This window comes from Mustela nigripes, chromosome 5 (genome assembly GCF_022355385.1).
Source record: "Mustela nigripes isolate SB6536 chromosome 5, MUSNIG.SB6536, whole genome shotgun sequence".
NCBI classification, from domain to species: Eukaryota; Metazoa; Chordata; class Mammalia; order Carnivora; family Mustelidae; genus Mustela; species Mustela nigripes.
In genome coordinates, this window is record NC_081561.1 from 72,265,617 (window position 1) to 72,290,040 (window position 24,424).

Sequence of the window (24,424 nt, forward strand, 5' to 3'; positions counted from 1 at the left end):
ATATTTAAATTCCTCTTTTTGATAAACGTATTTTAATGTAACCATTTTCTCCTAATGAAAATTTAAGGGCAAGGTTTACTATTTTTAAGAGTTTCAAGTTGAGGCCTAGCACGTCACGTTTGAAAGCTGCGTCCCTCCCCTCCCCCTAACCCCCATGTGAATTATTATACTTCCTCCTGACTGGTGCAATCCACACTTGCCCGCCAAACTGATGTCTGAAATACCCCCGAGGACTTTCTGTAGCCTCCCACCCACGGCTCGGAAACCCAAAGCCGTTTACACGTGAAGCAACCAAACACAGTCCACTAAGCCTAAGGTCCGCTACAGTGACGGCTCCTGTATAAAAGGCGAATGAGAAGGCAGCGCCCCCTTTGTTCCCACCCCCTCTTGTCGGCAGCATCCTATCGCTTTTCTTTGTTGTGCGGTCCGCATCTGGGATTGGTCGGAAACGGGACCAGCGCGAGACCAGTGCGCACGGGCCAAACGCCGAGACTTGTCCGTCATGTGCGGCCGCCCGTCCACCCCGCCTCGCTGCGCGCCTGGCGAGGCTTGGGGGGCGGGGCCCGAGAGCTGCTGCGCCTGCGTTGTGGGCGTTCTCCCGGAGCAGCAGCTGCCGCCGCCGCCGTCGCCACTACCGCCGCCGCTACTGCTGCCGCCGTGTTCGGGTGTAGAATTTGGAATCCCTGCGTCTCGTTAACAATGAAGCAGAGTTCGAACGTGCCGGCTTTCCTCAGCAAGCTGTGGACGCTTGTGGAGGAAACCCACACCAACGAGTTCATCACCTGGAGCCAGGTACGGGTGAGGGCACAGCGGCCTCCGAACCCCCTGACTAACCGCCTCCTCTCTCCCTCCTGTGGGGTTGTCTGTCGCGGCCTGCGACTCGATGCCTTCTGCGAGGCGCGGGGTGGCGGGGTAGCGCGGGCCCCGGCGCTCAGTCTCGCTAGGGACCCTTGTATTGTTCGCGCGGGGAGCCGCGGGGGTCCGGGCCAGCGCTGCTGGCTCAGGCCGCGGTGGGGGGAGGGGCAGCCCGCGCCGGGGCGCAGCGGCCCGGGAGGCCCCGTAACGGTCCGGCCCCGTCCGCGTTCGGAACCGGCCCGGCAGCACGAAGGCGGCCAGCGAGCCGAGGGCGCGGGAGCCACGTTATTGCACACTCATTCTCCGTCCTCCCTCCCGGCTCGCGGGCTACGAATCGCTGAGGACACGGAGAGCCCTGGGCGCAGTGGTTTGAGAAATCTTTACCTCAGCGACCTGGTTCTCACTAAAAAATACACTTCGCTTTGCACCTGAATCGTTTTGAGAGCAGTCAGGGATATAGAAAAATGTTCAAACGCAGTAAACGCAGGCTACTCGTTGTCAGGTTTCGAGATTTTATGTAGAAAATGGTACATCATTCTTTGCGAATTTTGAGCCGTTTGTAGAAACGGATTTTTATGATTATTTTAATAAAAGTGCTCTTACACATAGGTGTTCAGTAATTTAGAAGCTAAAATGAATCACTAAATTTCACTGAACAGTTGCTGGGAAAGTGGTATATGATGCCTTGATTGTTGGTTTGATCGCAACTCTGCCACTAAACAGGGATGACCTTAGTCAAGCTCCTTATCTTGACTGGCCGAAGTTTCATCGTCCTTAAGATGAATGGGGTTGCCTGGGTGATCCAAGACTCTACAAGTTCCAAATACCAAGATTCTGAGCAGAATGATTATTACATAAACAATGCATTTGCGTTCAAATGCACTCTCAGGCTTTTGGAATAATTTTGTAAAGGGGGGTGGATTTTTCTTATTTTAGGTGATCACCTGTTGGGTATATTTTCTTGTTTAGAGGGCTGGAGAATAGTAAGTGAAAACTACCCTCAGAGTGCCTGGCACCTGTTAAGTGCTGAGTAAATGTTGCCTTCTGTTTTTCTCCCTTTTCGATTCCCTTCCTATTGTAGAAGCTCTCCGTTTTACTTACTTTTATCTACTTACTTTTAGCTTAAAAGGGAGCACTGTATTGAGTACATGAAGTTTTTGACCTCTGTAACACTGTATTCTTTCTCATATTACTGTCATTTGTTCATTTTTTTATACCCCTTCTAGGACTTAATTTTCTTGAAGGTCAGTATCATCAGCTGGATGGTGTGTATTAAGCATTCGATGAATCCTGTACAGTCGTACAAAGAAAGGTGAAAATAATAAAGCCAGCCGCCAGCATACACTTAAAAATAAACAGATGTGTCATGCTTTTCATCAGTCAGAAGGATTAAAAGTTGACAGGGATGGATCAGCACAGTCTGCTGTTACTCAGCCTTGTATTCATATTAGAGACTGGACTGAGAGTCTCTCTTCCACCCAAGCTGATTTTATCATACCTTTTTGGCTTGTATGGCCATTTAAAAATAACTCTTATTTATCCCATTATTAAGTCTAAACTTATGTTTTACTCATTTTCTATATATAATGGGACAGTTGAAGTATAAATTCAGTGAGGGCAGAGACTGTGTTTGTGCCGAGGACACAATAAGTATTTAATACATATTTGATGTATCAATGAAATCCTTAGATTGTGTAATGGAAATGGTGAGAATGATAAAGATAGAATTGTGACTGAAAAGACTCTTAGGGGTAATCTACTTTAGCCTCATCATTGTATAGATGAGGATTTGAGGCTTAGATTAGATTTCTTATCCATAATTACAAAGTTAGCCGTTATTGGAGGTGGGACCTAACATAGATTTCTGACCTCCCAGATTAGTCTTCCATCGACAGCACTTCACTTAATGCAGGTTGGTACAATATTTAGTGTTATATCAAAATGTTATCCTTTTGCAAGTCAGTGAACCATTCTGGATTAAGGTTGTCTAGGGCTTAGCTTGGTTGCTTAGAAAGTCTGTCTCTCTTACTTACCCACAGATTTTTCCAAAAGCATTGTTAACAATGAAATAAAAGGTAAAACTAAATAAACAATGACGTTAAATGGAAAAAACAAAATAAGTTACGCTCATCTTTTAAAAGTTGCTATTTATGGTTGTTTCTGGTTTCCTTCAAACATATTTTGCTGAATTTCTGTTGAGGTAATTTAGCATTTATACTATCTGAGTGAAAATCCTATTAAGACCTTTCAGAAGCAGCAGATGTTTTGGAAACCAGGCAATCTTAAATGCAATTTTTTTTTCTTCACTTGTGAAAAATAATTTACTCCTCTAGCTGGAGTATAAGGTGAGGGGGGAGAAAAACCAACTGCAATTTGAAAAGCTTGGCTTAGTATTCCTGAAGACTTATTGATACAACTAGTTTTCCTTGAAACTTGTAGTATGACAAAAATGAAAAGTGAAATACCCCCATTCTCATGATGAATTATAAAAATCCAGGCAATCAAAATTATACTAAATATGTTATTGATTCAAACAACGGAAATACCTTTAGATCCTGAGTGTCTTTAAAACATCTGTACATATTTTAATTTTTTCCATATTTTCCCCTAAAAAGTTTCTTTTTTCTTTGTTTTTTGTTTTTACATTTCCTATAACTCCAAACTTCTATATAGCTATTTTGGCTCTGGTAGGCTGTCTGTTGCCAGAATCAGGGACAGAGATAGTGCTGTTGGACAACCTAAAGCTGTTTTAAGTGTAACCAAGTCCTAAACAGAAGGCACCAGTTTAACTTGGAAGCAACTGCAGAAACTTGATATTCAGGGACAAGAGGTTGGGGAAGTTGGAAGCTCTTGCCATTGATAGTGAGGAACAGCCTTTACTGTTACTGAAATTTGATAGTGTATTTTGAAGTGAAGTAGTTACAAAGGCAGGAAGGAACTGGAAGTCATTGTTTTTTAGTGTTACTACCTTTGTCTCTGTTCTTCAGATTGTTTGAGAAGACCAAGAAATAATTTCCACTAAAGACCTCATACCCTTGGTGCCTGGGTGGCTCAGTTGGTTAAGTATCCAACTCTTGATCTCAGTTCAGGTCTTCATCTTAAGGTTGTGAGTTCAAGTTGCACATTGGGCTCCATGATGGGCCTGGAACCTACTTTAAAAAAAAAAAAAAAAAAAGATGTCATACCTATCTGGTCCACCTTTTTATGCCCTTTGACATGTGTTATTTCTCCATCCCTCTCAAATCTGCAAGACAAGTCAGGAACTAGGAAGGAAATGGAGCAAAACCAGTATTGGACTAGTGCTTTCTAGCTATTTTGGATAAATTGGAGCATCCAGAACTTGATATTTGGGTATCATTTTGAACTTCCCAGTAGCCATTTAATTATTACACTATTCTCAAGTAAAAACAAAACCACTAAGTGGCAGAATGGGAGTAAAATCCACCTTAAATGAGTCTACCGAAAAGTTGAAAGACTGATTGATGAGTATTTTTTATTTGTATGCATAAGAGAGAATGAGAGACTCAGAAGGAATGGTTGGTGAACATTTATAAGTTATGCATTGTTTTAAAAAAATTTACAAATTAATATTCTGAAGAATTTTAAAGTAATGGGACTGAAAGATGATTAGTAAGAATATTTTGGATGTTTTTAACTGACTACCAGTTCAAGCAGTAACAATTATTATTTGGAAGCTTGCCAGCCTTTATGGGTAAAACCTAAAAAGAAGCTACCCATCTCTCCTGCCTCACTCAGTAATGGCTTTCTGCCCCTTGTGGAATGTGTTGGGAGAGTTTTGTATTGTATTGTTTGAGCCTCACAGGTTTAAATGGCAGTAAGGTGGAATTTTTGCACTGAGAGGTCATCTTCTAATTTTAGAGTAGAGACTGAAGGAATACCATAAGCAGAGACACAGAATATGGGTGAATAAGAATTGTATGAGAAGGAGAGCACATGCAGATACAAGCAAGGGGCAGTCATCATTTCATTTGATATAATCCAAGAATTGAACTTCTAAAAAGATATTTTGGTCCACTGTCACCAAAAATTCATTTATTTGATCACTTACAAATATTTATCATGAATATGTTGTGACTAGATAGTGTCCTAGGTACTAGGGATTCATTCAGTAGTGAACAAAGTGGCTTCATAGAGCTTATATTCTAATGGAGGACACTGATACTAAAATGTAAGCAAACAAAAAACACATAAACACAGATAATGTAATTCAGTTAGTGGTAAATACCATAAAGGAAATAAAGCAGGGTAAAGAGAGAGGTCCGGGTGCAATTAGGAGAGGTCCGGGTGCAATTAGGAGACCAGTGTCACGTAGTATAAAAGAAGAAAGCTGCTTTTAAATATAAAGAGGGAAAGTTTAGTAGAATTACGGTATCAGGGGGATTGGAGTAAAAACTCTAAAGAATATAGGATTGGCAGTTATGAAAAGAGTATGACCACATCTCAATGAATGGCAAGGCACTGGTGCCACACTGATGGAGCTTACGGGAAGTTCATCCTTCAAGATATACCTTTTTTTTTTTTTTTTTTTAAATTCTTTTAAGATTTTATTTATTTGACAGAGATCACAAGTAGGCAGAGAGGCAGGCAGGGACAGAGAGAGGGGGAAGCAGGCTCCCCATTGACAGAGAGCCTGATGCGGGGCTCAATCATGATCCCAGAGTCCTGGGATCGTGACCTGAGCTGAAGGCAGAGGTTTCAACCCACTGAGCCACCCAGGTGCCCCCAAGATATGCCTTCTAAGGCAGGGTTGGCAAACCATGGTCCATGGGCCAGTCATCTGTTTTGTAAACAAAGTTTAATTGGAACATAACCGTGCACAATCTATTCATATATTTATAACTGCTTTGCTGCTACAATGGCAGTATTATGATGTTATGATCTACAAACCTGAAATATTTACTATCTAATGCCTTACGAAAAGATATGTACCAGCCCTTGTTCTAAAGCACCCTTAACAGCTGTTCATGGGGACCTGTCTTTCCAGATATACTCTGATTTGAAATCTCCAGGGAGAGAGAGAGAATGTTGGCCTTGTGGTGCTGACCTTCTGTACTGCAAGAGCTAGGTGCTGGAGAACCTGCTTGCACTGTAGGAACCTGCCATTGTTAAAGAACCAGGAAATAGGAAGGAGAACCCCCTTCTTTTGTAGTGTCTCTCTAGTGTCTTCTGTTGACAAAGCTTATCACCATGCCATCTAGAAAAAGATATTTAAGGGACCCACCTCTATATTTGCAAAGCAGACAATGAGGAATGAATTTGGAGCAATAAATTGATAAACTAGCACATAACATAAATGGGGTTTGTGGGTATTTTAGGTAGACTGATGAGGAAAGCTTCTCTGAGGAGATGTTTGAGCAGAGATCTGAACAGTTTGAAAAGATAGGCCAGGCAAAGGGGAATGGCAAATGTAAAGTCTTGAACATGGCATGTTCGTGTAATTGGAGAAGGCCCATGTGGTTAGTGTATCTGGAAAATGTAAGATTGAGGTCAGAGTAGGCAGGAGCAGGTGGTATAGGGGCTTAGGGCTATGGTAAGGACACTGGAAATCTAGGGAACTAGTTTGTAGATTACCACAGCTTTCCACTCTGTTAGTGAAAGTAGTGTGGCTGAGACTAGCATATTTGCAGTGGAGATGATGAGAAGTTGTTGGATTGATATTTACTTCAAAGGTAAAGCAGAACTTACTAATAAATTGTATGGAGTTGCAGGAAAGACAGAGAAGAATTAAGAATGACTGAGATTTGGCCTGAACAACAAGATAAATGAGGACCCCATTTGCTCAGATGGGGGAGAATTCAGAGAAATGCAGGTGGATATCGTTTGGCCATATTAACTTTGAGATTACAGTGGACACTAGTGTTACTTGAAAATTGTTTCGTTTAGCTTAGATTTCATCAACCACACTTGGTCAAATGACCATGCTTAATTTCAGAGGAGGTGAGGAAGTTCAGTGATAGGAAGGAAAACAGGAATATTTTTGAACAGCCTGAATGACTTCTACACTCCCAAGACATCCAAGTGGAAATGTTGAACAGGATGTTTGGATATGAGACAGTGGCATTCAGGGTGGAGTTTGGAGCTTATGAGTGGTAAAGCCATGGGACTGGATGGGATCATCTAGGGAGACAAATGAAGATAGAAGAAGGTGAAAGACATGTCATTCTGATTTTTAGAGGGCAAATGAGAATAAGAAAACGTAGGTAGAGTGAGAAGGAACAGTGCAACAGAAAAAAAAAAAACAGGAGTGAGGTCGTAGAAGTTAATGGAAAAAAATGGTTCAAAAACTAGAAGGTGATCAACTGTGTCAACTGCTGTTATGTATATTCTTATATACTCCTGGTGTATATAAGCAGGAATTTAAGATGTATATACTTATATTAAGATTGGAATTGCTGGAAATAGAGTATGAACTGTTCAGCCTGATGATAGTTCAAATTATTTTCCAAAGAGATTGAATAATCTTATACTTCCGTTAGCCAAGCATGAGATTTTCCATTAATCCACATCTTCAAAACTTGGTAATCTCATTCTTCTTAATTCTTTACCAATCTAGTAGATGTAAAGTATTACCTCAATGAGGTGTTAATTTATATTTCCGATTAGTAATGTGTTCAAATACCTTTTCTTATGTGTTTCCTTTTCTGTGAAGTATTTCACCATTTTTTCTATTGGGTGGCTGGTCTTTTAATATTTGTAGGAATTCCTTGTGTATTCTGTATGTTCATTCTGTGGGTCTGTGTATTGCATATGTCTTCTCCCAGTTTGAGGTTTTTAATTTCAGTAGAATATATGCATCTTTTTTGTTCATGCTTTTTGTTTCTTCAGGATGTTTTTTCTTACCTCCTCTCCAGGGAGAGAAAAATACTTTTCTATTTTTCTTCTTTTTTTTTTTCTGGAAGTTTAATAGTTTGCATTTTATGTGTAAGCATTTAATTCATCTGGGATTGATTTTTGTGTGTGGTGCGAGAAATCCATTTTCATTGTTTTCCATATAAATTTTCAATTGTCCTAGCTCCTTCATTGAATGTTTCCTCCTTTCCATGGTGATGTGTATTGCTCCCTCTGACATACAGCAGAATTACAGGTAGATACTGTGATTTTTGCTTCTAGGTTCTCTATTCCATCTCATTGAACAGGTTTTTGTTTTTTTGTGTTTTTGTTTGTTGTTGTTTTTTCTCTTATCACGTGTCTTAATTACTGTAGCTTTATAGTGTGTTATTTATGGGAGGGCAGCTTATCCTTCAGGAATACCTTGACTGTTGTTGGTCTTTGCTCTTCTGTATGTTTTAAAATCAAGTTCCATTAAAAAAAACTTACTGGGATTTTAATTGGGATTGCATTGAAACTATAAATCAGATTAGGGAAAATGGATGTCTTTATGATTTTGAATATGCCCACAAACAAGGCATATTTTTAAGTTAATTTTGTTTAATAAAGTTTTATATTTTTTGGTAATTATGTCTTGAACATGTTTGTTTGATTTTCTTCCTAGATATCCTAAGATGTTTTAAGTGGTGTTCATTAGTTAAAATTACATTTCTAGGTGTTGCTGGTAGTTAAAAATATGAATAACATTCATATGTTGATAATAAATTGGTGAGCCAATCATTTTACTGATTTGGGGTCTTAAAGTGTACTTCCATACATTTGTGAATGATAGTTTTGTTCTTTCAGAACTTTATATCCTAAAAAACAGTTTTGGGTTTTTTGTTTGTTTGGTTGTGTGTGTGTGTGTGTGTGTGTGTGTGTGTGTTTCCCAGTGGCTAAGACCTCAGAAGTAGTGATCATGAGATCCCTTTTTCTTATTTTTAAAGGGAATGTTTTTTCATATTTCCCCCTTAAGTTATTAGCCATTAAAATTAAGAATTTTTTTTAAAAGATTTTAGATCACAAGTAGGCAGAGAGAGAGGAAGGGAAGCAGACTCTGCTGAGCAGAGAGCCCGATGCAGGGCTTGATTCCAGGACCTTGGAATCATGACCTGAGCTGAAGGCAGAGGCTTTAACCCACTGAGCCACCCAGGTGCCCCCAAATTAAGAATTTAATTTATCTTTTCCCTGTTGATATCCTAGAGGGGAGGGGGCATGCCAGGAGGGAGGTTACAGAAAAAAAGTTGACTTTGGTGAGTAGGAAGATGGATTTGAAATAGATAATAGGTTGAGAACATAGTGAATTAAAGAGCATTATGTAAAAAATGTTAACAGATCAAAAATTTAAGAGTGAAATTTGAGATGGTTGGGGCAGAGATAATAGATGTGATTATAGTTAATAAATCATCATACTTAATAAAGTCAGTAGTTAGATATACACTGGAGTGGATGAGATTGCCTAAGGAGAGAGTGTATAGGGTATCATGATCAAGGATAGAAATCTGAAAAACACTACCTCTTAATAGGTGAATACAACTGAAAGAAAATATGAGATAGGAGACCCAATAGTATATAGTTTCATAGCCAAAAGAGTAGAGTATTTAAGGAGAGGATTGTCATTTGTGCCAAATGAAATGCCACAGAGAGGTGTGGAAAAATCAGGACTGAAAGGAAGGCATTGAATTTGAGATTTTAGAGAAAAACGGTCTGAGTAGAGTAAGGGAAAACAAAACCAATTTTTAGCAAGAATATGTAGATGGTACTACATTAGGGAAGGAGGCTTTGAAATTGTTTGTTAAATTTTGCCGTGAAGGAAAAGACAAATGGGGCGGGTAGATTGAGAGGAAAGTAAGGTAAAAGGAAGTTTTTTAAGATAGGAAAAAACATGCATTTTAAAGAGCTATCGCCTAATAACCAACTCTGATTATCATCAAACTTTTTAAATTTTGCCAGTCTAATAAGTGAAAATCATTATTTTATTTATTTATTTATTTATTTTTCTGTACATTCAGTTATAATGAGATTGGGCCCCTTCTAAATCTTACATTGGGTTTTTCATCTTACTGTTTTGTCAGAAATTTTTAATTATACAGTTACCTGTCATAAATATTTAAAACATGTTTATGTTAATTGACTTGATTGAATTTTCACAATAACTCTATTATGACTTAGTTTTAGTTTCAGACACAAATAATAGAATTCCAAACAATAGGGGGACCCAGATGGATCAGTTTCGTGAATCATCTGCCTTCCTCTCAGGTTATGATCAGGGGACCCTGGGATCAAGTCACACATGGCCTCCGGGGCTCCCTGCTCAGCAGGGAGTCTGCTTCTCCCTCTGCCTGCCACCTCCCCTGCTTATTCTCTCTTTTCTCTGTTAAATAAATAAATAAAATCTTAAAAAAAAAAATCCAAACAGTGGTTTAAACAGAATAGAGATATATTTTCTTAAGTCTGAGGTTACCTTCTGGTCTTTTCAGCCAAACTTAGTTTCTCCACCTCAGTGGTTGTTGAAGCTTTCTTTAGTCATTATCTTCAAGTTCCAAGCAGGGATATGGGATATAGGGGTTTGACACTTTGGATCTTTCCCCTTTTAGAAGCTTTTCTGGTAGCCCTACTCAGTCCATTCTATTTATATCTTAATTGCCAGGTATGCATTCAGCTGCCTCTGTTTGTTAGGGGGACTGAGAAATGTAGTTGCAGCATCAAACAGAATTGTGGTTCTGTTAGTAAGAAAGTTTTTGCAAATGGATTTCTTTGATTTTAAGGCTAAATGATGTTCCAGTGTGTGTGTGTGTGTGTGTGTGTGTGTGTGTGTGTGTGTATCACAGTTTCTTTAGCCTTTCTTCCATTGAGGGACACTTAGGTTGTTTTCATATCTTGGCTATGCAATGAATATGGGAGCACAGATAACTCTGTGAGATACTGATTTCATTCCCTTTGAGTGTATACCCAGGAAAGGAGTGGCTGGATCATGTGGTAGTTCTATTTTTTGTTTTTTTGAGGAAACTTCATGCTGTTTTCCATAATGGCTATACTGATTTATGCTACCACAAACAGTATATGAAATTTCCCTTTTCCCCACATCCTCACCAACACTTGTTATTTTTAATTTTTTTAATAATTGCCAAACTAACAGATATGAAGTGGTAGTACCTCACTGTGGCTTTGATTTGCATTTCCCTGATGAGTAGTGATATTGAATGCCTTTTCATACACTTCTTGGCCATTTCTTTATCCTTAGAAAAATGTCGCTTCATTTTCTTTTTTAATTGGTGTCCTTTTTTTGGCTTTTGAGTTGTATGTGTTCCTTACATACTTGGATTATTAACCCCTTATCAGATATATTGCTTGCAAATACTCTTATTCTGTTGGGTTTTCTTTTTATTTTGTTGTTTTCTTTACTCTGCAGAAGCTTTTTAGCTTGATGGAGAAGGTACATTAATTAGCTTCACTGTAGTTGTCCTTTATGTATGTAAATATATTAAATCATGTTGTACAGCTTAAAAATATACAATTTTAGTTTTAAAATAACAAAAATAAAGTAGAAGAGTTTGGAAATAGGGTAGGCAGCTAGCAGTTTCCATGAATAAAATATAAATTTTTACATTATGACTTCTAGGTTTGCATTATAACTTCCAAGAGCACGGTTATAAAGAATGATTGAGCAGTGAGTTGGCATTGAGCTTTTGCTTTTTGGTTTCCAAATGCAGAGTTCATGAATGAATTTTTTTCTCCTGATTTTTCCCCAATTTGAATGTTACTGGTACTTATTACCTGTTAAATTCTCAAGTAGATTTGTTTCTGCTTCTGTTCTCTCTAATCTCTCCATTTATTTATTTTTTTACTATCTATTCTTTAGTGCCAAACTCTTACAAACACTAAAATTCTGTCACTTTTTTAGGATAGGTTAACACCCCTCTTTTCATTGTTTTTTTTGTGTGTGTTTTCTTGCCTATTGTTACATAATTATTTTACAAGTGAATTCTAGTACCTAATATTTGGTTGTGTTAGCATCTCCTCACATACTCTCAAAAAATATTTTTGAGAATTTATTGCAAATGTATTGGTTAATTAGAATTGACAGCGCTACAGTACTGTATAGAGAAAACTATAGTTTAATATTCTCTTAAATGTTCTGTATATTTATCTTTAGCTATGTAAAATTTTTCTATTATTGAAATCTTTTATTCTACTTTGGTTTTAAATTGTTACTGTAAAATGCACCTAACATAAAATTAACTATTTTACCCAGTTTTAGCTACATGGTTCAGTGGCATTGGGTAGATATACATTATTAAGCAGCCATTGCTACCATCTCCAGAATGGTTTTCAACTTTGCATACTGAAACCTTATGCTCACTAGATAATAGTTTCCAAGTCTTCCTTTTTCCTTGTCCCTAATAACCATTCTGTTTCTGTCTCTATGAATTAGACTATTCCAGATATCTCGTATAAGTAGAATAATACAGCATTTGTCCTTTCGTAGCTAGTTTACAGAATTTCCTTCCTTTTTAAGGCTGAGTACTCATTGTGTGTATATTCCAAATTTTGTTTATCCGTTCATCTGTCAGTGGACATTTGGGTTGCTTCCATTTTAACTGTTGCAGTAATGCTATTATGAATGCGGGTATACAGATACCTTTCTGAGTACCTGACCAGTTCTCTGTGAATATACACAGATAAAGAATTGCAGGATTATATAGTAATTCTGTGTTCAGTTTTTGAAGGAACTACCATACTGTTTTCCATAGCAGCTGCACTATTTTACATTTCCACGAACAATGAGAACAGTTCTAATTTCTCCATCTCCTCCAACACTTATTTTCAGTTTATTTGGTGTTTTTAAAAATAATTGCCATCCTAATGGGTATGAAGTGGTGTTTGTGGTTTTTGTTATCATGTCCCTGATTAGTAATGTTAGGCATCTTTGCTTACATTTTGTTAGCTAACATTTGTATATGTTCTTTGGAAAAATATTTGCTCTCGTCCTTTGCCTATCTCTTACTGGGTTGTTTCTTTTTTGTTGTTGGAATTGTAGAAGTTCTTTATTATGGATATTAACCCCTTATCAGATAAACAGTTGGCGTATATTTTATTTGATTTTGTAGGTTTCCTTTTCACTCTGTTGATAGTGTTCTTTGCATAAAGGTTTTTACATTTGAGATAGCTTCATTGGTCTGTTTTTGCTTTTGTTGCATGTGCTTTTGATGTTAACCAAGAAATCATGTTAACCAAACCAAGAAATCTTATTACCAAATCCAGTGTCATGAAGCTTTCCCGCTTAAGTTTTCTTTTCTTTTGTTTTTTTTCAAAGGTTTTATTTATTTGAGAGGGAAAGAGAACACGAGCTGGTGGGGGGTGGTGGGGACAGAGGGAGAGGAAAAAGCAGACTCCCCACTGAGCAGGGAGCCTGATCTGGACTGGATCCCAGGACCCTGAGATCATGACCTGATCCGAAGGCAGACTTAACCAACTGAACCACCCAGGTGCCGCCTCTTCTACTATTTTTATAGTTCTAGCATTTACGTTGAGGCCCTTGATCCATTTTGAGTTAATTTTTGTATATGGTGTAAGATAAATTTTGTTCTTTTGCACATCAGTATCCAGCTTTCCCAGGACTGTTTGTTGAAAATTTTTTCTCCTTAGAATGGTATTAGTACTCTGGTCAGAAATCTTTGGACCTTATAAGTAAGGGTGTATTTGGTGGTTCTTTTTCTGTTCTACTGATCTGTCTCTCTGTGTTTATGCCAGTAACATGCTGTTTTGATACTGTATTGTAGTAAGTTTCAAATTATTTTTTTGTATGTAAGAAGACAAGTGACCTTAAATATTATTAATCTGATAGTTTACTGAATTTTTAAAATAGTTTTTCAGTTGATTGTGCAAAGATAGGTCTGTTGCAATTAATGATAAAATACGACTTCCTCTTATAATTTTGTCTGATTTTGTCTAATTGCATTGGCTTTAAAACAGTGTTAAATAGTTATGTTGCATACTTACAGTATTTCTTTTCTTCTGATTTAATGAAAATTCTAATACTTCACCTTAGTGTATGATGCAGCTTTGGTTTTAGACATACTCCTAAACTTTTGAGGTTGACATCAAAAAGCTTCATTATAGTTTGGCAGTTAATTACAGGTTGTTTCTTGTTGCTGTTAATAGTATCATGAAAGGACTGCCCAGTTTTGGGGTTCATATTGGATCACCTGGGAGGACTTCAGCAAATTAACTTTTTCTTTCTTTTTCAGAATGGCCAGAGTTTTCTGGTTTTGGATGAACAAAGATTTGCAAAAGAAATTCTTCCCAAATATTTCAAGCACAATAATATGGCAAGCTTTGTGAGGCAACTGAATATGTGTGAGTATGGGCTGTAGTTTATTTGGAGTACGTCATCAGCCACTGATTAAACCATTTTTTCCCATTAGGTTGATAAAGGAAAGGGAAATTTTTTACTTCTAGCGTAGTTGCCTAAATTTTTAATGTTTTTCAGATGGTTTCCGTAAGGTTGTGCATATTGACTCTGGAATTGTAAAGCAGGAACGAGATGGTCCTGTTGAATTTCAGCATCCTTACTTCAAACAAGGCCAGGATGACTTGTTGGAGAACATTAAAAGGAAGGTGAGCTATTTTTAATGTGATTTATTTGAGGCATTACCATATAGCATACTTGGTCAGCACAGTGTTTCACCTGTTAAAATTAAGACTGTACAGAAATACACAGGTATTCCTTGTTGGGATGACTCAGACTAATAAAGCTTTAATTATTTCCTTCTGTTTTATATTTTTTCTCTGCGGTTAGCTGTTCTGAAAGCTCTGTCTTCAAATATGTTCTAGAGGGAAGGAAAATGTTTACATTCTGACTGAGGGTGAGGAATATCCATATTGGGATGTCTCACTCCTTCTAATTTAGCTTAAAAAATATAAGCTTTTAGAATGTCGACTCCCTGGAGGGCTTTTTCTGTAGTTCACTGCTGAATATCCAATGCTGAGAACAAGTTCCTTGCATATAGTAAGCACTTAATAATACATTTTTAGATCAATGGTGTCTTTTGCTGAAATAAAATATTTTTACTAAATCCACAAAAGAGGGGAATAAAAGAGTAATGGACCATGAAAGAAAATGGCCTAGTGTGCAGCTGTTGCTGCATAAATTTATTAAATGTGGAATGTGATAATAAAGAGGCTTGGGGAAATTACAGTGAGTTTGGTGAAAGGGAATGAAAAAAAGTGCCTAGATTTTTCCTGCTGGTGGAAACTTCTCCACATTAAAATATATATATATATATATTTCACCCTCTGTCTTTGAGCTATGAAGTTTATTTCCTTTATAGAATCCTGTTTTGGGCTTTTTGGAACTAAATCTAAGTTCTTAAATGGGCTACAAAATACACTTACAATAGGGAAACTTTGAATTACAAACATGATGTTTAATATTTTATTTCCTTAAATTTGCTTTCAAAAGGTTTCTTCTTCAAAACCAGAAGAAAATAAGATTCGTCAGGAAGATTTAACAAAAATTATAAGTAGTGCTCAGAAGGTTCAAATAAAACAAGAAACTATTGAGTCCAGGCTTTCTGAATTAAAAAGGTAAAATATTATTTCCAAATCTTAATATAGAGGTTGGTATGTGTGTGTTGGGGATTGGAAGTTAGTGCTTTAAGTACTTAGTTCAGTGCTCGCTTTTGGCAGCACATATACTAAGTACTTAGTTCACATTGTTGAAGCCAGGATAAAAGGTCATTTTTCTGTAAGTATTTATTCCCTTTAGTTTTGATTTGTAGCCCATGATACCTCAATATTGAATTTTCTTTAAAATTCAATATTAGAATATATAATATATATTCTAAAAGAATATATAAATCTGGGCAATTAAAACAATTTGATGCACGAACCTCACTGATGAAACAGTAGATCTTTAAATCAATGTAGGAGAGAAATAAATTCTACTTAGGTTAGCTTTCATATGATGTTCACACACATGAGGGCACAGAAGCTGTAAAAAACACTGCATATATGACTTACATCTTCTTTATGGTGGTTTCATAAAACTTTTCTATGTTGGCCTATCTCTTAGGAAAAAATAGGACACAAAAACGGGGGGAAAGAAACTTGCCCTACTTGGTATTTATCTTACCTAGACACAGTGAAGTATTATTCAAAACTTTTATCTACAGAAATGTGCTTTTGTTTTATTGCAATCCTTGGCACCATTACTTGCCACAGTAACAACTTATATATAGAGTACATGTGTACTTCATCTTAGTAAGTAGTTGGCATTTTCTCTTATCCTAATGCGGCCGAGGTCTTGAGAATAGTTATTCTATGTATTCTGTCTCCTATTCCAAACGTGGGAGAGCTGTCTTAAAAGCTTAGCTATCTTTATTTTAGCTGTCTTAAGTGTATTCATTAAAAGAGTAACCTTGAACTTCATTCCCTTTTTGAATAAGGCTTAATTTTAAGCTGTCCAATTTTGAATATTTTATTCAATATCTTATGCCAGTTTATTGTACATATCTTGTGTCTCCTGAGATGCCCTTTGACCCAATTCCTTGAATCTCAGGTTTGGCCCTTAAGGAATGTGATCCCAGATTCATCCTCTAAGTTTTAGAGGTAACCATTCAACTTATGTTTAGTAGGCAGATGATAGTATCTTTAAATATCTGAGTCAGAGGAAATACCCTAGTTACTCAGTAAGTGTATTAAAGTTTCATTTTTCGTATCTTCTATAGGTAAGATACAGAAGTTCGTTTTGTAAGAGTTTAGCTTGAGGAAGATGGATATTATAGAAATTGATAAGAGCAAAAATTAAAGTATTTAATAGATGGATTGTCTTTCATGCCTTCTCAGTGTTATTGCTGCTGACATTTAGTAACTGCAATTTCAATAAAAGTTAGTGAAGGAAAATAAACTGTTACTACCAGGCAAGTTACTGGTTTGTCTTATGTTTAGACATGCTTCGAAAAATTTTTTTTGGTGTTTTCATGTTTGAAACAGATCCTAAGATAGACAGTTTTAGGGCCTGATTGACTTTTAGATTGACCTCAACACTTAACTACGAATAATTTCTGGGATCTTAGGCAAGTCCTCGTAATTCTTGGGTCTCATTGTCCTCCTCTATAAAATGAAGTTAATAATTCCTTTCTTGGCTGACTTTATAGAAGTTTAAACAAGAAGTACATATAAAATGCTTAGCATAATCCCTAGAGCATAAGTAGTGCTTATGCTTCCTTTAAGATTCTTGTCACTTCCTTTAAGATTCTTTTCCAAGCACAAGTCCTCAATTCACTTGGTAACCAAAATTGAAAGGTTAGTTTATTTTAAACAAGAAGTAATGAACCACATTGTAAGGGAGGTAAATTTCCTGCTACTATGTGGATATAGGCATGAGTCTTAAATTTTTGTGTTTATATTGCCATGAGTAGAAAGTACTCTAGTTATGAAGGGATGATTCTGGAGTTGTAGCAAGGTAGTTGCCATTTTTGTAATCAAAGTTTTTCCAGTTTCATGAAGATATATATAGCAAAGTTCACTGTTTTTTTTTTTTTTTTAATTAAAGATATTGAGATCTGGCTTTCTGACTAAATTTTGTTTTATTTTTTAATAATAACATAGTGAGAATGAGTCCCTTTGGAAGGAGGTGTCAGAATTACGAGCAAAACATGCACAACAGCAACAAGTTATTCGAAAGGTAAGCTGTTCTCCTCCATGGCCATAACCATAAAGTCTCTATTGAATAGTTAGTGATTGGTCTTAGTTCTTTTTTTTTTTTTTTTTAAAGATTTTATTTATTTATTTGACAGAGATCACAAGTAGGCAGAGAGGCAGGCAGTGAGAGGAGGGGAAGCAGTCTCCCCACTGAGCAGAGCACTCAATGCAGGCAGGACTCCATTCCAGGACCTTGAGATCATGACCTGAGCTGAAGGCGGAGGCCTAACTCACTGAGCCTCCCAGGCACCCTTGGTCTTAGTTCTTACATATTGGGTTCACATATAGTAGTGAAACTATGAAATCAAACAAATTAGGTCAACTGTTAAATTTTCTTTTTAATAAGAAACATTTCTCATTAGCTAAATATGGTTATTCCATACTCTCAGATTAAGTCTCACTAGTTTTTAGCAAGTGACCTTTGGCCTTATAGAACAACTTTAAAGATACTTCATTTTTAGGAACATAATATACTACCAGTTTCTTTACATTTTTTAGTATGAATGGCAGCCTTACAGTGTGGGTTTGTTGTTATTGTTTTTACTGTTATTCTACTTGAAAGGGGATAAATATGGTCTTTGAAGACAGATGAATAAAATTTTCAAATCAGTTGATCAAATTATGAGTTCTAAAAAATTAGTCATCATTTTATGCCCTTATTAGTCTCTGTGGAAAAGCAGTTAAAGTAATCTGTTGTAAAATAAATTCTGGATTTTAGTATCTGAGCTGAAAATAACTGGGGGAGCTGACAATCTCTCAGTTGCATTGTGTCCTTTTGATTTAGTCTTTTCATATCAGCTTTCATATGTTAATAAGACTTGAAACATAAAAGTAATTAAGGGAGCTATTTTTTGCTCATGAGTAAACTAGACTCTTAAATTTAAGCAACAGGTTTTTGTTGGGGGGAGGAAGGGTGGGAGTACTTCAGCTGGTTTGTGCTGAGATGCCTTTAGCTAAAAATAGGGTTATGACTGACAGGAAAGATCTGGGTCTAGTGGAGCAAGCTTAGAACATAGATGAATGGTTGCAGCCTTTGGCCTGTAGTTAGAATACTGGGGTTTTTTTCGTTTATTTTTGTTTTTTTCCAAATCAGTATGCAGGTGAAGGTTAAATATAGAATTCACTTCTAAGTATTTAGTCCAAGTGCATATATTTTCAGAACTTCCAGAGCTGAATCCAGCCTACAGCCCTGTTAAGAATACCTCATTTAAAACAATAGGTGTATACAGTATTAAACCTGTACTTTATTTTTTAAAAATCTTTTAATCTTTTCCAGAAAACAACGTTTTATAGTTAAATACTGGCTTATAATGCTATTTTTTTTTTCCTAAGAGCAGAGAAAGTTGGCGAAATACTTACATAACATTTCAGTTTTTCATGAAATCTAACATTCTATCTGTCAAATTTGAATTTGAATATATGTGGTTTTGTGGAGCTAGGGAGTTCTCATAATGCATAGTGATAGCTGATAATCTTCTCTCTGTTCCTGGAATTGCTTCATACATCTGCTATATACTCCTTGGCCTTGGATTAAATGGAATAGAGTTACCTGTTACGGATACTTGTTACAGGGTAGTATAATAGTACCTGTTAAAGAACTTGTCCAGAAGTCAGATGCTATAAAGGTTAGATGCCTTTTCTTCTCTTTCAGGGAGCAAGCTTTGTACAGCTTGATGCAGAATTGTCGTAAGAGAACTAATATGTAAAACAAATGTCAGGAGAAATTTAGTCAATGCTGCATATTCTTATACATTCAACCACTAATGTTAGAATTTTTCTATAATACTTAGAAATTAACAAAAGTAATTGAAGCCAAATTATTTCAGAGATACTTTTAGGCTTAAATTTTCTTTTCATCAGCCATCAGTCAACATTTTCTTTTGAATAAACAATTTAGTGGCTAATTTCCTTTTCAAGACTGTAATGCTGTTTAACTTTTATGCAAAGAGTCTAAATAGTCCTTCAGACACTTTTGGCCTTTATTTATAGCCTCTCAGTGATACACTGCTTTTCATAGTTCACCATATGATCCTCACCTTTTTCTTTAAGAAGATGACAATAAATTTAATACCTTAAGCCAGTGATTCTCACATTCACATCAGTATCACCTGGAGTACTTGCTAAACATACATTGCTGGACCCTGTCCTCAGAATTTCAGCTTCAGCAGTTTTCTAGAGTGGGGTTGAGAATGTCTAATGTGTGTCTAATAGGTTCTTGGGCTAATACTGCAGGTCCATGGTCTACACTGCCATAACATGAAAGATTGTTTGCATGTCTTGATCTGCTTAGTAGTTTTTTCCTTTTAAATTTAATCTAGCTCTGAAAATTAAACTAGCTTCTCCTGATTGGCAGTATGGGTATCTTGGATGTTTAAGAGCAAAACCATCCAAACCAAAATCTGCTCATTGTTTATTTGAAAAAACTCTATGTATTCCAGCTTCAATATTGTGAATTTATTTTTGGATAACCTCTAGTTAACTGTATTTTGGGGTTTATCTCTATTTGTATATAATTAAATACTTCATGACACTACATATTTTTTAAACATTTTATTTATTTGTCAGAGGGGGAGAGAGCACAAGCAGGGGAATTGGCAGGTAGAGGGAAAAACAGGCTCCCCGCTGAGCAAGGAGCTTGATGTGGGACTCCACCCCAGGACCCTGGGGTCCAGACCTGAGCTGAAGGCAGATGCTTAACCAACTGAGCCACGCAGATGCATCCCATGACAATATTTTTTATTAAGCCATAATTTTTTAGAATTAGCCAATAAGCTTTTTCTACCTTGAAAATTTTATGCTCTCTTTTGAAAGCCAGCAGTCTCTTTTGCCCCAAATTGTATTACTTAGTTTAAGAAAAATGTTGCTTGTCACTTTTTTCCCCCCCAGCATAATCTTCTTGAAAAAATTTTAAGTAAAAACTTAGGATCTGTATCCAGGCATGCATGGTTCTTAGCATCAAAGCAAATAACTGGGCTGAGTATTAGGTAGATAAATGGATGGGTGGGTGGATGGATGGATGGATGGATAGATGAAGGTCTTAGTCATCTTGGTATCCTAGGTATCTGCAACTTTAATTTTATAACAGGTTATTCTTCTGCCTGGAAACTGGTATTTCTTTAGATATCAATTGTAGGATGCACCTGAGATTTCAAATATGTTAAAATATAAGAAATTATATGACTTAGAATAGCAAATATGTAGTATTTGATCTAATTTTCTAAGACCTATAATATGTACTTAGGAATTGAGTCTATGATGGAAATTTTTTATTTATATTTTTCTTTTAGATTGTCCAGTTTATTGTTACGTTGGTTCAGAATAACCAACTTGTGAGTTTAAAACGTAAAAGGTAAGTTTTTGTTGTAAAACCGTTCATTTGACCTATTCATGAAAAACTGAACATTTTAGTGTTTAACCATGAATGGCCTACATTTCCTGAGTATATGTCTGTTGTCCCAGATGAACAGTGCTTGTTAAATTATACTCTCAGCATTTCATGAGTAGTGTTACTTTTTTCTGCGGTCAGCCTGCTAATGTTTTTCAGAGACAAGGATAGCCTAAATGGTCACCTTACAGACACATACATAGTTAATAAGAAATCCATTTTTATTCACATTAGCAATTTAATGTATCATTAGTAGGCTTCAGTGAGGGAAACTCTTAAAAGGTTGTCTGTTGAAAAAAATAAAAAATTTTCTACTTGATCTCATTGGTAAGGAATTTGAAAACCTGTATATTGACTGGCTTGTGATAATGAAAAATTTAGTAATTGCCATTGTCATAATTAAAGCTTAAGAAGGGTAGTGGACAAAAGAATAGTTGGAAGGAGAAAAAATTTATCGTGTAAGACTAAAATTTTAGCAAAGATTCGTTATGGTTACACTTTATGCTGTGGCCTTAACTCTGCTTCCACAAACTAATTCTTATGATATCATCTATTTACTTTGTACTATGTAACTGTAGTTCATAAAGAGTGATGTGGTTTGGTCAGCAATGATATATATTCAGAGAGAATAATTTATTTATTGTATTTAACAAAAATAGTACAAAAGAATGACGAAATCAAAGCCCTAGACATAGTCATCCTCTAGTTTCTCTCCCTAAGATGTGACCATTTTTAAGAGCTTATTTTGTGTCACCACCTGAAATCTTTTATTATTGAAGTGTTTATGTTCATGTGAGGGTAAAATATTACAATCAGTTTAAATTTCTTGTATGTTTGCTTCACTGAATTTAATGTATATATGCTGATTTTCAGGCCTCTACTTCTAAACACTAATGGAGCCCAAAAGAAGAATCTGTTTCAGCATATAGTCAAAGAACCAGCCGATAATCACCATCATAAAGTAATTTTTTGTTTAAATTCTGTTTTATATTTATTCTCAAACCAGATTTTATTACAACAGTATTTCATGCACTCACATTTGCAAAGTTCAGTGAATAATAATCTAAGTGCTCATCCTCCAGCTTTATCAAATCATGACATTTTTTATTATTTGGTTTAGATTATTTTAAGAAATAAAGCATTATAAATACCATTTATTATATGATGATATGGGAACAAACCTGTTCCCTGATTTGTTTTTTGCCTCCTCTTCAGTTTCTCCTAGATAAATCTTGAATTAGTATTTATCATCCCCATGGTCCTTTTTATATGCGTGAATTCATGAACAATATTTGGTATTACTTTGTATGTATTTAAACTTCATATGAATGATATTATTTTGCACATATCATTTTACATTTTGACTTTTTTCACTTTGGCTTTTGAGATTTATTAAACAGATTTAGTTCATCTCAACTACTACCTGATAGCAGTTGAATATTATGATAATGTAATTATGCATTTATCTATTAGTTATTTTAGGTTGTTTCCAACTTTTATTATAAATTACATAGACTAGATTTTTTATCAATTGCAAAACATTTTTGTTTACATTTATTTTTGTCATGGGCTGTCTGGATAATTTGTCAAACTTAAACCCACTGGCAAATCAGTTCAGTCCAGAGTATAGACTTCTTTTAATAGATGATTGTCATGGTTACATTCAAATCTTAGAATTCTAAATACTGCTTCAGATTTGTTACTGAAGTACCAAGATTTTTTTTCTTAAGCAAATCAGAGTTAGCATCATGTCTTACCACTGTTTCAAAGTAAGCATACCTATTATTTTTTTAGGATTGAAGACTCAGTGTAAATGGATGAAGATTTCTTAATCTAACTGGAATTATTTATTTTTAAGTCTTTTACATCTTTTACCTCAGATTTATCTACTGTTGAGATTTATAGATTTATTCATTATAATAATGAGACTTTAATTTGCTTTAGAGAATTGAATGGTTTTTTTTTTTAGGTACCTATGATCTGAATAGATCTGTAGCTGAATAAAAAAAAAATATTGCTAAAAATTCAGGCTGACATTTAACTGTGGAGTAGTTGAAAAAATTTTTTTCCTATTAAAGCATTTTAATAAGAAAGAATAAGACATATGTCAAATAGAGTAGCTTGAGTTAAAATAATCCTCATCAGCACAGTGGCCATCTAGTTATGCTTGAAATTCCTGGTGAAGTTTTAAGACTTTTTTTTTTTAAAACCGTTTGGATATAAAAATACTTTAAAATGTGAAGATCTTTCCATAGACTTATTCTGAGGCATGCCACCTTCATGATTCCTTACAGTAAAAGAAATAGTTAAATAGAATGAAGTAACACACCTCCTACCTTTGCATATTGGTGCAAATACCAATTAGTGTGTAAGTCCCATTAGGGCAGAGAACATAGCTAAATTGTTTACTTAATATTTAGTAAATAATGGGTGCCCAGTTAGCACTTTTTAAATGGTATATTGTTCGGTAGTCAATATAATTACAGGTTTGTTATTTTCTCCCTGATTTTTTTAGGTTCCACACAGTAGGACTGAAGGTTTAAAGGCAAGGGAGCGGATTTCAGATGACATCATTATTTATGATGTAACTGATGATAATGCAGATGAAGAAAATATCCCAGTTATTCCAGAAACTAATGAGGATGTTATAGCTGATCCTTCCAAGTAAGGAAATTACAAAGTAAAATTTGTGAAAATATTGGTTACTTTTGTTATCAAAGAGCTTAATTCAAAACAACTTTACTCTGATAAACTACTACCAAACTCCTATTTGGATTATTAAGCTGAAGCAGCCAAATTATTTAACCAGATGTTCTCCCCTCAGCAAAAAGACTTCCAACAAAAAGTAATGAGAATTCGGATTTTTTTTAAATTTTGGAGTTAAACATCTTTAATTGATCCTTTGTCATCTCACATCATATGATGAATCAATATTTGTGATTATGCTTCTCCCCAACTTTGGGGAGAAAATTTCCATGGGAATGAATGGACAGAATGAATTTATTGAATGCATTTGAAAATGTAATTGGTTCTTTCTCATATTGCTGATCTAGCTGTAGCCAATACCCTGATATTGTCATTGTTGAGGATGACAATGAAGATGAGTATGCACCTGTCATTCAGAGTGGAGATCAGAATGAACCAGCCAGAGAATCACTAAGTTCAGGCAGTGATGGCACCAGTCCTCTCATGTCTAGTGCTGTCCAGCTAAATGGCTCATCTAGTCTGACCACAGAAGATCCTGTCACCATGATGGATTCCATTTTAAATGATAACATCAATCTTCTGGGAAAGTGAGTGTTCATATAGATGTTATCTGAATTTATTTGCTTTCTTTGTTTACTTCACATGTTCTATTCTCTTCAAGTGATCTTCCTTTCAGATTGTGAATCCATGTAATCTTTCTTTGTTTTTTGAGTTTTGCATATGTTTTTTGAGAAGGATTTAATCATGCGGAGAGAGTCTTGAGATTTTCTTGGCAATTCCTTAGATTTCTTTAATGAGATACTTGTTTTGAATGTTCATAAATTGTGTGTGTATGCATATTTATGTTTTTATTAGGACTATGGAATAACACAATTTCTATTA

General features: G+C 35.8%; 1 protein-coding gene across 2 annotated transcripts in view; it reads left to right on the forward strand.

The window, feature by feature from the left end:
• The first annotated feature begins 568 nt into the window (after positions 1–568).
• The window catches only part of HSF2 (heat shock transcription factor 2), a 33,029-nt gene continuing 9,173 nt past the window's right edge, over positions 569–24,424 (forward strand). For both annotated transcript variants that reach the window (XM_059400636.1, XM_059400637.1), the window contains exons 1-9: positions 569–792; positions 13,995–14,103; positions 14,237–14,364; positions 15,209–15,333; positions 17,359–17,434; positions 20,739–20,800; positions 21,710–21,797; positions 23,352–23,500; positions 23,890–24,129. In XM_059400636.1, coding sequence (XP_059256619.1) covers positions 700–792; positions 13,995–14,103; positions 14,237–14,364; positions 15,209–15,333; positions 17,359–17,434; positions 20,739–20,800; positions 21,710–21,797; positions 23,352–23,500; positions 23,890–24,129 — 1,070 coding nt within the window. In that variant the 5' untranslated portion in view covers positions 569–699. The remainder of the gene's footprint in view (positions 793–13,994; positions 14,104–14,236; positions 14,365–15,208; positions 15,334–17,358; positions 17,435–20,738; positions 20,801–21,709; positions 21,798–23,351; positions 23,501–23,889; positions 24,130–24,424) is intronic.